Below are 15,819 nucleotides of genomic sequence, written 5' to 3' on the forward strand. Positions count from 1 at the left end.
AGTGCCCTATTTCTCCTGGGTCTGTTGTTTTCATTTTACAATTACTTATACCCCTTTCATAAACCCCATTAAAATGAATTAGGCGGCTAATAGCAGCATAATTTGGTCGTAAAATTGGAGGACAAGAGTTATCCGCATTACTCTGATGCTGCTATTATCCGCATAATAGCAGCATTGGGACAAGATTTTGAGTTTATGAACGCATTTCCAAATTATGCGGATAATTGCCATGGTGCGGTCACAAGGTCACCCTTTTCCAACACAACCGCATCGGAGGGGGCGTGTCCAGTTGTCATGGCGATTATCCGCCTTTTTTTCAGGACGGGCGCTCGTAAAAATAATGCGGCTTATTTTCGGAGTTTATGAACGCAATTTTTATTGAATTATCCGCATTACTCTTAGGCGGCTAATTGGAGGATAGGTGTATGAAAAGGGTATTAGATTACAATCCACTGTACTACCAGTTTCAATCAAACTTGCACATCTTTTATCCAGTACCCCTTTTGGTCTTATACTTGTTTTGTTTGCAAGTTTCAGTGTCTGAAGTTCCTTCCTTATTCATGACAGAATAATATATGAAATCAAACTTGCACATCTTTTAACCAATCTCACTATTGGTCTCATTTTACTTGTTTGTTTGCAAGTTTGTCTGAAGTTCCTTCCTTATTCATAACAGAATAATATGCTGGAGAGGACACCTGTGTTCAAGAAAATGTTGAGTTGATGCACGGACCTATAGGTCCATGGTTGATGTATAGACTATTAAACATTAAAAAAAGAATTGTCGTCCTTTCCATAAGTATCCAGCAGGAAAGAATAGGAAGTTACAAAAGAAAAATAAGCGAACTTTGACCAAGTACACTATGATCTTGGATGGTGCAGTGGCTATCTTTTCAATTTAGTTTTATATCACAAGAGAGGCTTTTATTGTTCATCTGGGCATGATAGAAGTAGGCCTGTAAATCCAACGCCATGCCAATAGGTGGTTTCAAACCGATCGCAAGAATCCCCGTTGAATTACGAGAACCTTTTCAGTCTAAAAATGTACCCTTCGAGATAGTTCCTGAAGTTACGAGCATGCGCAGTATGGTCTGATAAGCAAGCAAGGCGTGAGATTCAATATTGCTAGCTCAGCAGCCACCCATGGCACCGCGCTCAGCTGGGCTAAAAGTTCCTATTATTTGCTTTCACACTGCCAAAATACCTACCACCTTCGAAAAATCCCCCGAAAGTTCTTGTTACTTTGACAAGTACCTACTCTTTAGCTGGGATTTTTTGGGGGAATGTTTTAAATGTGTAATTTGCTTTCACACTGCCAAAATCAACTGGTATTTTCTGATCGGGGTAAACATCTGAAATCATGTATGGGGGATTTCCATAATTTCCCTTCTTTTCAATTTTTTTTATTTTGTGGGGAGGGGGAGGCAATTATTCAATATCATCTGCAAGTCATGCAACCTTTCTTCAAGTAACTTCTGAAAGTCATCAGGTGATATGGGTACTGCTATGTAAAGATTCTATGAAATTTTTATGTATAGCAATATGAATTATCCCACATTCCCAAGCTTTTAAGACATTCAATTTTGAACGATTTTTCATTACTTTTTAAAAGATAATTTATCTGCCTCCCTTTGTTATAATTGATCTCTTGCAGTTCACAAACCTGGGCCCCGTAATACAAAGGTTAGTGATTAATCGCTAATTGAAATGGCCTATCACCAATCACTGTTAATGCATGTGCATATTGCTCACTAGACTGACTGGGAACCAATCAGAATCATTCTTTCAATTAAGCGATTAATCGCTATTCCTTCGTGTTACGGGGCGCTGGCTATTGTTGGCAATGATCAGGTGTACTAGTATATAATTGTTGCCTCTTTTCTTGGGAGCCAGTTACTCTACAAATTAATATCTTGATACATGTAAATAAGTTGCTATACTGAAATCTAGTGTAATAAAGTAAGTGTTGCCATGCCTTGTAAGCTCTAATTGTCAAGATTTAAGTAGTGAGAAAATCTGACCATACCAAGCAATCCGTAATGTCATGCATAGTATAAAAAGGAACATACCCTTGTCATATACAGATTTTTCTTTTTTCTAAGGGGGCAGGTATATATGAAATGCACAGGTAAAGTAACCAATCTTTAGTACCACAGGGGGGGGTAGTTGCATCTCAAATTTCAAAACAAAGGATTTGATGCCCACTTTCCATTGATTTATGTAAGAATCTGAAATAAAACTTAGGTTTTGAAAATTTCTTGGGAGGGGGCAACTTCCTCCTCCCTCTACCAAATTGCTTACGCCCATTTTACTTGCCGCTCCTAAAATTGATTCCATTCTAGATTAGAAGCTGATGTTGTGAAACCAAATTCTGGTCATTGTTGTTTAAAAAGTAAGGTTAAAAAGCCAATTTCCCATAGTATATTTACTTTGTTGTTCAAATTGATACTCACAAGATGATTCATTCTGAACTTATAGGAATATTTTTTTTCTGTTTAATCAGGAGCATTGGCAAACCCTTCATAACTTGACAAGATGTCATTGGATTGAAGTTTTTAGTTCTTTCTTTAGTAAGCAGTCACTTCTGGATGTTGATAGAGTTATGCGGTTAGTTGTACAAGCAAATACACGCTGGCACGTTTTAAGAGCAGCTTGATTTTTGAAGGAGCTGGGAATCGTGCAGTCAGTCAGTACCAACAAGTACAAAATATAGATGATGTCTTATCCTTTAGAAATCATTTAAATGTGGAAATCGTAATGTCTATGTTCAGAGCACGAAATTAATGCCTTTCTAATTATATCTTTTTTCTTTCTTTTTTTGCTTTGTCGTTCCATTCACATGATTGGGAATCAGAGGAGTCTGAGAAGTTCCACTCCTTGTCCCGGGACCAAATTGAATAAGGAAAAAAGTGAATAGATATCTTGTGATGTGTATATTTATTTTGATTCGGCAAACAATGTTAGAGGACTTCTTAACCTTCGACTTCACCTTGTTTGCTCAGTCAATAAAGAAAGGGATGCCTGCAAATATGAGATCTTCATGAAATCCAGCTTGCGACCACACCTGGTTTTCTGAGGGTTTTTTTCTTCTTGCTGTCTTTGGCTTTTGTTGACTTTGAGAAAGATATCAAGTGTCAATGTCACAGAAAGATCCTCAGAAGTATCTGATTCCTTTCTCCCTTTGTATATAGAATGGATGGATTCCAATTAGTTTTCTTGGTTCATGGTTGGTTGTTGGAACTTGTAAGCTTCTCTAATGAAATTTCTGTATTCGTACATCTTTTTTGTGGGTAGATGGAATGGCTTATTATTTGGCAGTAACATTTTTTTTTGTATGGCTATAATACACCTTTCCATTATCTAGCTCAAATTTACAGCCAGCCAGCATCAACTAGACCACATAGCTTTAATTAAAAGACTAGCTGGTCAATGTATATTTATGTGTACCTGCTTGACCTTGAATTTGGACCAGTAATAGGACCTAAACCACCTCCATGTACATGTAGAAACCTGGCAAGAAATTGTTTGCTGACCAAAAGACATTACATGGAAAAGGGGTATATTACTGCATCTTTGCATAAGTTTTTGCATTTTCCCTTCCCTCCCCTTTTCTTCCCCAAGACCCAAACTCTTGTAGGTTATGAGGGCATTGCAGCTCTCTTAGCTCTTGATCTTGTCAAAGCATCGCCCCTCTCAAACACTTATAGAAGAGCGGGAGGAACACCTGTTACCTCTAAAAATTGAAGGATTTAAACAGCATCTGAAGAAATGTGAATGTGAGGACAGAGATAGAAAAGCAGTGTAAGAAGGGGCCATGTTTCGCGTTCTTGAGGTTCATAGTACGCATTTCATACTTGTATCAAGATAGGCCCCTGTGAAGATACACCAAGACAACATACATAAAACTCATGCCATAGCACAACAAGTTTGTTTACACGATCTACATAAAAGGCACTGTAGTCACCCACTAATCATGGAGATATTCCTTGAGGTACACAGGATTCTCTGTTTCTTTATAGATAGTACTGAGGTTCTTTCTACTGTATCCAAGTCCCTCTCCTATTTGCTGGATCTAGAATTGACCAGGGAAGGGGTCAAATTTTTCCTCATAATACTGCGACGAGCAAAAGAAAAAGAAAAAAAGTAAGAAGAAAGGCTTTCACTGGATCTGCCACTTAAGCCTACCCCTCTGCTGTCCAGCTTCTTGCTATGCCTGCAGATGGTACCCTCACCATCTAGGAGTGGACTACCCCTCACCCTCGCCCTTTTTTCCTACTCCTATGACCATTCCTCCATTTATTTCTCTTCTACAATCATGTAGGTCCATGGTAGGTCAAAGGTGGACCTCAAAAGAATTTGGGAAAAAATACAAATTCCACAACTGACCATGTGTAGATTTGTCATCGTTAAAAAGTCATGGGGGGATGCACAGTCCAGACTATGTTTAGTTGTGTTCCATCATAAGGATGATGGAGGCCCTTGGAGTATCACTGGCTACTGCAAGGTAGACCTGCAATTGCTCACAAGTTCAGATCAGGCATGAGTTATGCCATGCTGCCATGTTTTATTATGTTTTGAATAGAGTATACATAAAGAAAGAAGAAAGTTATAATTTATATTTGAATATTTTATGTAATTCAAGTGCAGATATATATGCTTTTAAGATACAATTATCTTTATTTTTTTTTCAAAATTTTTATTTAATACTGCTTGAGAAATTCTCAGTCTTGTTGTATAAGTACAGTACATATTTATTAACATAATATACATAGTCATCATTATCTTTCTTTTTTTAATATCTTCTGTGTTCAGGATATAACAAGGCATTCAGCAACTCCCAGTGGGGGAACTAGACATCTTGCCTCATCAAAGAAACAACCAACTCCGTCAACAATGCCATCATCATCATCACCATCAGTACTCCGTGGAGCTAGAGAAAAGGATACAACATTCTCATCAACATCATCTCAGAACCGGATCAAGAATGTCTCCTTCCAAAGTCAGAAGAAGTTTGAAGAGGAGCCAGGGGGACAATCTCTACAAAGGTAATGAATATTCATAATTCTTGTACTGTCTTCAGGACGGCTCACAGTACACTTTCTCATTTTATTATTCCTACTGTTATGCCAAACGTATTGGATCTTTCATATTTAAAATGAAATTTCATTTTTTCTTTTAAATCATGTCGTAGTCTAATCATGTAATGTGTGGCTGCCTTTTTAAATGTTTCTGTTTTGATGTAATCCAACACTACCAAGTATTCATATCTAAGATATTGTATTTTATAAAACGGGTTCAAGGATGTAGCCAATGGTGAGTGCGTATTCAAGTCACGTGTTCATGCTTTAATTATGCGCAACCTCCCAGTCGTGCATTTTTCGTGCAGCACTGTGCATTTTTGTGCAGCACTGTGCAATTTTTGTGCAGCATTAGTTCCAATAGCACGTAAAAACTGATACGCGTTCAGTAAAAGAGGCTGGCTAGGATTTTGATGCGCTTACTTAGGCGCGCATAGTAGATACGCCTGTGATGTCATAATTGATAGTCTTGTGATCTCTTCGTCTGTGCGATCGTACACAAGTTGGAGGGATTTGAATTGGATTTGAACAAGATTTCCATGAAAAATTCTTTTTGCCGACCCGTTTTATAAAACAATTAATGCACATTTTAAGATTCGTGATGTTAGTGACAATGCGAGCAACTCTCGGGCATTCACAATATTATGCAAAAGCACTCGGCGCAAGCGCCTCTTGCTTTCGCATAATTGTAAATACCCTCGAGTGTGCTGCATCGTCATAACACACTCATAAATGTGCATTAATTGTATAATATATAAATTTCTATACATGTATATATATATATAAGTGTGTGTTGTTTCTTACAGTTAGAATCCTTTTCAGCATCTCTTTTACAGTTGTAATCACTCTTTCCCTCATTGTTAGGCAGAGGGGGATAAGAAGAAAGTTTTAAGGTTTTGCTATTCAAAGGGGTTTTTTAATTTCAGATTTCAAGTGTTAGGAGAACTATTTCCTCTCTCTACAGACACAATTATGCAACACCATTTCTTTATGTGTATGGTGTTGTGCTTTTTCTTCCCAAATGATGTATCAATTTTTTTCTTTTTTGTTATGATTGTTTTTGTTTATGTTTTTTCAGAAAATCATTGTCAAATATTGTACTTTTTATTTTGCAAACATTTCAATGTTTGAGGGATATTGTTTGATTATCAAAAAAAAAATAAACCAACAACAAAATTTTTCGCATTGCATATAAATGAGAAAATGAATGTGCTGCATTAGAAAATATTAAATCAGTTTCAAGATATGACAAATACAAAAATACTGAATTTGCTCCTTTACCAATGAATAATGATTGATTCAGAACATCACTTGTTGGGGGATAGCTTAAATTCTTCATAATTTTGCTCTCTCTTCCATGATTTTAGAATTATCTTCTTTTTGTGTGTGTGTTTTATTAAGTATTTATTTGCCATTACAATGATATACCTAATAAAGTTATGTAACTTTGGGAATGGAATAGAATGGTTTGAATGGGGGCAGTCAGGGGTGCATGCTTTACTGCCCTTTTTATGTGAGAGTTTTCCATCTTTCATTCATAAAACTTCGTGTTTGTTTGCAAACTCTTAAATTTACTCAATGGTATAAAGAAACACTTCTATAGCAGGCTTAAATAGATACATGTATGCAAGCAGTTCCTTTTTATAAAGGTTACACATGAAATGGCGGGAACTTTATCTGTATCAGATTTAAAGTAGAAGTCTTCCCAGTTCAACCATGGTTTAACCCATATTTGTCAAATTGAAAGTCAGAATACTGTATAGGAATAATCAACAAGAGGCCTATTAAAATCTATTTTGAAAAAATAATTTGACAAGTTTGGCATTACACAGATATAACTGACAAAGACTGTAAAAAGTACAATAATTTTTTCATTGAGCATTTAGTTCTGAGACATACATTACACATGTACATATTCATTCGTCTTCACAAAGCCACCCCTTAAATTGATATAATTCTCTAATCCAACCCTGTATACATGTAGTTTGATTTGCTGTTATGCCCAACCCAATTCAGTTTGATTTGTGATAGCTCCATGGTGAGATTGACATTGAAAGCTCCCTAATTTTCCAGACTATTAAAAAACCCAACAGGCCAACTCCTCCATTAAAGGCGTTCCTTGATCTCGTATTCATCATTACTGGTATAACTGCACCTACACCTACTCTGTAATTAAAGGTCAAGTCCACCCCAGAAAAATGTTGATTTGAATCAATAGAGAAAAATCAGACAAACACAATTCTGAAAATTTCATCAAAATTGGATGTAAAATAAGAAAGTTATGACATTTCAAAGTTTCGCATATTTTAAACAAAATAGAACGAGCCAGTTACATCCAAATGAGAGAGTCGATGATGTCACTCACTTACTATTTCTTTTGTGTTTTTATTGTTTGAATTGTACAATATTTCACTTTTTACGAATTTGACGATTAGGACCTCCTTGCCTGAAGCACAAAATGTTGAAATAATAGAATCCCATGTGTTCAGGGACGAATGAAACTTCATTTCACATGACAATGACGAGAAAATGAAAATATTTCATATAATAAATTACAAAAGAAATAGTGAGTGATGTCATCAACTCTCTCATTTGGATTTAACTGGCTCGTTCATATAACTATTTTGTTGAAAATAAGCAAAACTTGAAAATGCCGTAACTTTCTTATTTTACATCCGATTTTGATGAAATTTTCAGTGTTATGCTTGTTGAATTTTTCTCTTTTTATTCAAATCAAGTTTTTGTTGGGGTGGACTTGTCCTTTAAGCATACGTTAGCACTTTGAATTACATATTTTTGGTAGGTTCAAGATAATCTACTGAATGTAAATATGTAATGTTATAACTTATATGTTGACTATATCATGCATCTATAAAAACAACATACTGTACACCTGTATACTACAGTTTTACCAATTATAAAGTTACATTTTACTCAGGAATGCATGAAGAAAGGGTCTGCATCTTGCAATATTTGTGCTGAGGAAACAGGAATGGTAAAAGCCATGATCATAATGATGCTAACATGTACCTAGACAAGATCAGAATATATTAATTGATCTCTATCAGTCGTGCCATCTGTGTTTGCCTTTTCTGCTGGTATCAGTTGCAATCAGTCATCTTGTCATCTGTTCATAGACAAAATAAGAAGATTAATTTATGTAATTATAAAAAATAAGAGTACCAGTAAACACTAGGACACCATGGGGGGTGTCATAAACGGGAAGAAGTATCGGGGGGGGGGGGATACCTTGAAGTTCGTAAATAATTTTGATTCTAATCAGGTGAGTTGGGAGAGATCGTGATTCAAAATTATTGTGGTTTGGGGGGAGAAGGGGGGGTGTATTGCTCACAGGAGTTTGCTAAGTGCTTTAAAGTGGGAACCATTGAATAATATTGATTTTAACCTGGAATTTTAATACCATAAGATCTGCCCATCCCGTTTTATGTAATATATGCGCTATTCTGACATAATATGCTGAACTCAAAAAGCCGATAGTTTTGTTTTTCTCATATGTGATTGAAAATAAGACATTTATTTCAATTCAAATCACAATTATTGCAATGTGTGAATGTACATATGCAGTCATCACCTAGTCTAGCCCTCAACAAAGTGATTTAAAATCACAAATGCACTATCACAAAGAAGGTGCATTAGTTTCATAGGTTAAATGTGCAAAATGTGTGATTATTATAGATTGCCGTCTTTTGATGAAGAATGGAAGCACTTGATGCCATTTTGATCTGAAATACAAATTAATCCAGTTTAAGAAGTCAAGAACTTATGCTGTCTGCTCAGGACTCATTTTGTTCAGGTTACATTATAATCTTCCCCCCCAAAAAAAAAAAATGAATAAATGAATAAATAAATGGATAAATAAATAAACAAAAATAAATAAATAGATAAATAATAAAAAATAAATGAAAATGCATGAATAATAAATAAATAAAATAAACTAACTGAAGAAGGAGCAATATGTGCATACATGTATATGATTTTGAAAATATCAATGTCAAGATAAATTTCGTTTATCTTTTGAATACAAATATTGAAACCACCCAAAAATAAAGGAATGTGATGGATATATTCGAACCAAGTAATACCTCAGTCAATAACTTGCCGTATGGCCGCCTACAGCAAATGTGACTGGGGTATAAAGGAAATTCCAACAGACCTTTGAAAGTTTTGATCCTTGGTATTATAAGATGCATGTATTATTTTTAATCATAAGCTCAGATTTTCATTATTTAAACCTACTTGCAATTGTTACATGTAGAACCTACATTTAGATTGGTTATTTAGTATTATTTTGATGTAAACAACGTCTCTTCATTTTCAATTTCTTCTAGGAAATTGAAATAGCTATTATTCCAAGAACTGGAAGTGAAAACCAAGTGATATTGTTATCAAATAAAAGCTAAGAGTTGTCAATATTCAACAGACTTCTAAAAAAATTGCAACTATTTTACCATTTCAGGTACCAGGATAAGCCTTTTCTTAAGCTTAATATGTTACATCACATATTGCTGCACTATTATTTTTCATCTTACGAGCTGAATTTGTTAGTTGTAAAAAGAATGTTGATATTCTTGACATACGTTGTACATAATTGTGTCAGTCAGTGGGACATCCTTTAAAAAGATTATGTACCAGGAGGTAAATATAACAAATTACTCGTTTCAAAACCAGAAATATGATGATTTTCAGCACAATATGTAGCTCATAGAAATATAAGTTATTCATGAATTGTTTCTGTTTCTCTTCAATCAACACAGGGCAATGAAACATCTGAGCAGACTGAAAACTCTGGTTGCTGTGGAGACAGCATCTCCGATGGCGTCGTCGGTAGGAGGGGTATCTTCTCTATGAACCTGGATAATGAGGACTCTTCTCCCCAGAGGCTGTGATCGTGCATCTATAGAGAATATTAGTAATTGTATCTCTGTGTAGTATCAGAGTGACATTGCTGTGCACTTGCACAAAGAAGCCATAGAACCCTCATTATTTTGTATAAAAAGGCTGAAATATTCACATCATTGTATGTATATGCCATAATTTGAAACTGAATCTCAAGCCTAAGAATTATGTTTAAGTAATCTTGAATTAGCTGGCAAATACACATCAGACCATCCATTTCCACAAAGCAAAGTGAGCCCCTATTGTTTAAAAGAATTACTTTCTCAACAAAGTAATTGGTAGTTTATATAACGATAGGCATTTTGGGTTATTTTTTCTTTCTTTGTAAGCACAAATTCAAATATCCTGTCTTGCAGAAACCATTATAGTCTCATTTTGATCAGTTTGCCTTACAAAATGAAGTAGACTTTGAGCTGAAACGAAATGGAATCTCAGGCCATGATTACCCCCCCCCCCCACCACAGAGACTATAGAAGACTCCCATATTATTATAATATTCTTCAGAGAGTGGATGCCTTTCTTGCTATGATTGTATAATGTTTGCTATTCCTGTAAAAGACCAGTACTATTGTGTTTTAGGAGGCATGCTTGTACATTCCAAAGTTTGTTTTAATGTGTTTGCAATTTGTATTATTGAAAAAATTCAATTCAGAAAATATGCCCTCTGAATCTGTAGCCGTAAGTGTGAATGCACTACACCAAACTGCCCACTGTTCTTTGATCTGATACATGTTTTCCCCATATAGCATTAAACACAAAATATGATAGTCATATATTTATATGTTCTTATACCCCAATGTCCAAACTATCTTTTCTTTACAAAGCACCTCATTTTCCAACACATTTGCCACATTGTGTATGTTGTCCACAATGACTCGAGAAGAAACGCACAATCAATGATATTCTGGTTCTTCTCTTTAATTCTTTCTTGGGCTGAAGTTCGGATATCTCTTGAGGCTGTCACGTTCAATTGGAAACTTGTCATGACACAAAGGGCTTCCGATACTCACCAATTAATTTCAGAGTTATATATCTAGCCTCTTATTGCATATTTGGCATTCCATAAATTTTGCTCATATACAGAGCACCTAATGAGCTGTTCACACTTTGCATTACAGGCATTGCACACATTGAAAGGGGCTTCCCTTTGAAGCGACTTTTCTTGTTCTTGTTTGTAAAGCGTGTTTTATTTTTGAATCACTGGAATTTTGTGTCTTTACAAGATACAATATCATTAGTGGTAGTGTGTGTGCTTACCCTTGTTACAAAAACTTGCATGTCGCTCTGGTAAGAAGAAAATAAGAAATGAAATGTCCTTAAATTGTTGGATATGCCTGGCTTATATAAACACTATTTAACATCTTTAATTTTTCGTTTACTATATGAACCTTACAGTAGTTGTTTAAACAGTGTAAACCATTGTTTGAAATTTTGAACAATAAAGTTTAATTTTTAGTATTTAAATCTCAATTAAATTTAGCATGGTGATTTAAACTGTGAACAGTCGATTGAAAAAAAAAGGCCCTGGAATTCCACAACAAAAAACTCAACAATTGACCAATTTTTCAAGGGAAGAGATTTTGGTTCTGAGAATATTTGACAAGTTATTTCAGATCTATTCACCAGAGCTTGGGATTTGCACTTTACAGGTCACTCTCTGTAAGGGAAAAAAAAGTACATTGCAGTTGATTCATTTTTAGATCCCTGCGGTGTTTACTTTCAATATTTTCCCCAGGTGAAGTCTCTTGTTCTGTCCAATTTTCATGAAAATTTTTTTATTGCTTTTGGTTGTTTCCAAATTATTTACCACATAATGGCCTGGGGTCCAAATGCCGAGGTGCTGTGGGATGTGGTTGCATTTTGTTTCGTTTTTTTCAGGGACCAGGCTTACATAGATCCCCTCTTAACATCTTCCTTTCAATATAACATATATATGTTTCCTTTTCCCTCTTACCATGTGGGTGTGTCTTTTTCTCTTTCTCTCTATCTTTGTCTCTTTTCATTTCTTCGTGCACTATTCATTTCTCTCGTTTTTTTCCTTACATTTCTAGCCTCCCCATTCAGACATATTTTTACCTCACTGAGCTCTTTCTCATGATCCCCACTTTCCTTTCTTGATGTTTTGTTTTCAACACCCCCCCCCCCCCCCGCCTCTTTCAGTCTTTCTCTTTGTGTTTCTTCTTTCTCCCTGTTTTCCTCCTGTTTCTCAGAAGTATTTTGGTATTTTGTCAGTCCTTCTAGTATCAGTCTATCTCTTTACCCATTGACTTGTTAAAAATTAGCTTGGAATGCATTACCCTCCCAAACTGTTCAACTCATACCCTCCCATTATTTTCAATCTATGTGCAAGTTTTACACTTGATTGGTTATTATTGTTTGAATATCTGTAAGTAATTTTCTAGAGCCTTATCTTCCCATCCTTACATTTCTTTCACATCCTCACTCTTTGTATTTTCATTTTTGCTTCAATACCTCCCTTTCCATGCAACCTGTAGAGATATTTTCCTGATTGGCAGTGAATAATAAGCAAGAGCACACCTGATTATCTGTAATCCCCCATTGAGATTACCTTTACTCAGGTGTTGCAGGGATTCTCGTCAGCATTCTATTCTGCTTTTCACACTGCATTTTGTTAACCCCATACTATTCTTAACCCCATACTATCTTTTTTCAGATTCGCACTGTCTTTCTTAACCCCATACTATTTGCTTAGCCGGGGTTAACACCTCATCCCGGACTATCACACATCTCATGAATATTGATGATTACCATACAGAGTGCGATTAATGTGCAATTTCAACTTCTGTGATTGGCTAATGCTTAGCCCCACTTTTCATTAGCCCTGTTTCATTTCACACTGCATCTCTTAGCACCGCAATTATGGTGTTAAGTGCTAACACCACAGTAAGCTGGCTAACCCTGCTTTTTTGCAGGGCCAGATAGTACCGTACTGTTTATCGTGCTAGCCCACTTTGCTAAAACGTGTGAAAACAAAGTGGGCTAAGCTTTACCTCGGGAAATTGATGGGGCAAAGACCCCCCTTAGCCCCACCAATTTCCCGGGGTTAAGGAAAAAAAAGTGCAGTGTGAAAAGCATAATAGTTTGCACCCCTGCATTCTGAACCTGAACAATACAAATCTCATAATCACCTGTAGGATCACAGCTTGTTAGAGATTGATAAAAACCATCGTGGGAATCTGCATAGGTACAAAATCTTTGCATGATATTTTTGAACAAAAAGAAATGATGTAGAAGTTACATGTACAAAAATGATTTTAGAGAACGACTGTGAAAGAGAAAGGAGACAAAAGACTAAAAGAGAAGCGTCCATCAGATTTGTTCCAGGAATGAATTGATTGTCAGGAAAAGAAATAAACCTATCAATTCACTTGTGTATATACTTTGATATGTATTGACTATTTGTAATTTGGCCGTGTAGGGTATTGGAAAGCTCAGTACTCTCGCTATACATACCTTCACAAACATGATACGCATGTGAAATGATGCCCTTAACAAATTATGGAGAAAATATTTCCATGAAATGTTTACCTGTTCAAACACAATTTTAACAAAATGTGCGGATTGGAATCGAAACAAATCAGCAACAACATAAACCTTGAAAATGAAAATGCAGTAATTTACACTCTTTAGATTGTCTAGATTGTATGCAGCTGATGAGAATCTATTATCATTATTATATCTTTGGCATCACATGTGCCTTAATTGCTTCGTTAAGGGAAGTTGCATCCATTAGGAGGTCGATTTTTAGAAAGCATCCGTAATACATGAATAGTGTCATAAATGCGACCTTTGGATCCATAAGTTCGCCCCATTATTTATGCTATTTAGGTAGAATATTTGCTTCAAAGCTTTCTTGAAGAAAATATCATTCATTTAGTCCTAAGCAGATCTATGGAAAGTTAAGTCACAAAAGGGCTTTGTTATAAGGATATTTGGTGTCTTTTAACAGGAAGAATACTCCATGTCTTTTCATTGCAGCTTTCCAGTACTCCCCTCTTACTTTCTCTATGGTGAAATGTGATGATTGGTAATGAAAAGCCACGTGCAGGCTTCCTGCAGGATAGACATGGCTCGGCCCTTATACCTAAAGTAGGTGCCCCAGATGTTTCTCCCCCCTTGCAACATGTAGAGTTGCCAATTTACTGATTGAATCAAGGGGGAGGTATAGAGTCCCCATATCCATCATCAAATTTTCAATTCTTATTAATTACCATCTTACTTTAAGTACATTTATCCACAAACTTTGACATTTTCCTCTCATTTTTCTGCTTCTTGTTGAACAAATTTCTCTCCAGGGCATATGTGCCCTCTGCAAATGTAGCATCTGCTATCATGCAACCGATCAAAACCAAATGTGATTTATTTCATTTGAATGCATCGGTATTAATTGCCTGGGGTATTCATGAGCTTGCATGTTACTTTATGACAGAGCAATTGTAAGGCCTCTTTTTTAGATATTGATTGAACCAATTGTCATAGAATTTAATGTGCAACATTAAAGAGTCTGCAGGCGACTGCTATTTATCACAAACAATGCACTCCTACAGCTCCAGGGGTAGGTTCCAGACTTGCTTAGCAAAGAAATATGGAAGAGCAACAGCAAAATAACATCACAATGTGAAGTTATTGTTACAGAATTTGATGTTCTATTCATTTCTGGACTGTTTTGGCTTATTATCTGGAGAAAAAGAAATTTATGCATATATTGATTAACCCGAGATGGTAAGGTAGATTAATCACCGCGTTTGATGTTAAAGGGCATTTTACTTTTAAGCCCAGATTTTCTTGAACTGAAAAGGACACTTGAACATGAACTCATGTTCTGAGCTTGTGCATTAGAGATTGTGTACAGTCAATTTTATTTCATTATTCAGAAGTGAAACATACCCTGTAAATGTAAGCAATTATTGAAATTTGGAGGGTGGGGAGGGGGGCAGGGGCATTTACCTGCCCTCCCCTCCCTTTTCAGAAAAAAGTCTCTGATGATGTTTGAGAGGTATCTTCATTGAAAGCAGAAGAAACTACTGACTTGTTGATTCAGCAACTTCTTCTATTTTAAGCAGTAACAGCTCGACAGACCCAAGCAGACTATTCAAACATCGTTCACTGTTCATCCTATCTGGGTCACATATTGTACTAGCAGACTGTTCATCTTCCATTGCAATGAGAAGACAAAAATTCTTTTGTGTTTTTGTATCATTTCTCGCTTCTGTTATTATTTTGTAGCATTGCATTGTCAGGTGCATGTCTCCATTGTTCATTAGTCATACACTGTCGCGCATGGGAGTATTGAATGGTTAAAAACATGAAACAAACATGCAGATTCAGCATGGCCCCCACACATCGCCCCCGTCCTAGCTGTCAGCTACAGACGTGTAGATCTCGGGCCACTCTCGGGCTTTGAACTTGTGAATATTTCATTTAAACCTGAGATTCCGAATCTCTTGTCCTATCAGAGAATCTGCATTGTGGAGGTTCACAAGATGGAATTAGATAATTGAAATTAATAGAGAAATAGATACATGAAATTTAGAAAATGAATGAATATGAAATGACATGAAAATGAAAGAAATGTAGAAGTCTATTCAATATATTTTTCATAGTAGCGGTATTGTTAATTATATGCAAATATTCCTGTATATCAATTTTTTTGTACACTCAGATCAAAACTCACAATTTATTGCATAAAAGTAATGGTATGTGACCTCATGTTGAAGTGTATATGTTAAGATAAAATTCCAGAAGATAAAGAAAAATAGGGGGACTGCTTTATGTTGAAATAAATGTTCTTACATGTAGTTGT

At 35.8% G+C, this 15,819-nt stretch overlaps 1 protein-coding gene across 1 annotated transcript in view; it reads left to right on the forward strand.

The window, feature by feature from the left end:
- Positions 1 to 11,251, forward strand: part of LOC121414923 — a 57,607-nt gene extending 46,356 nt beyond the window's left edge. Inside the window, exons 8-9 of the mRNA XM_041607969.1 lie at positions 4,813 to 5,045; positions 9,854 to 11,251. Of these exons, the coding sequence (XP_041463903.1) occupies positions 4,813 to 5,045; positions 9,854 to 9,947 (327 nt within the window). The 3' untranslated portion in view covers positions 9,948 to 11,251. The remainder of the gene's footprint in view (positions 1 to 4,812; positions 5,046 to 9,853) is intronic.
- The last annotated feature ends 4,568 nt before the right edge of the window (positions 11,252 to 15,819 follow it).

Source organism: Lytechinus variegatus, chromosome 5 (assembly GCF_018143015.1).
Source record: "Lytechinus variegatus isolate NC3 chromosome 5, Lvar_3.0, whole genome shotgun sequence".
Taxonomy (NCBI): domain Eukaryota; kingdom Metazoa; phylum Echinodermata; class Echinoidea; order Temnopleuroida; family Toxopneustidae; genus Lytechinus; species Lytechinus variegatus.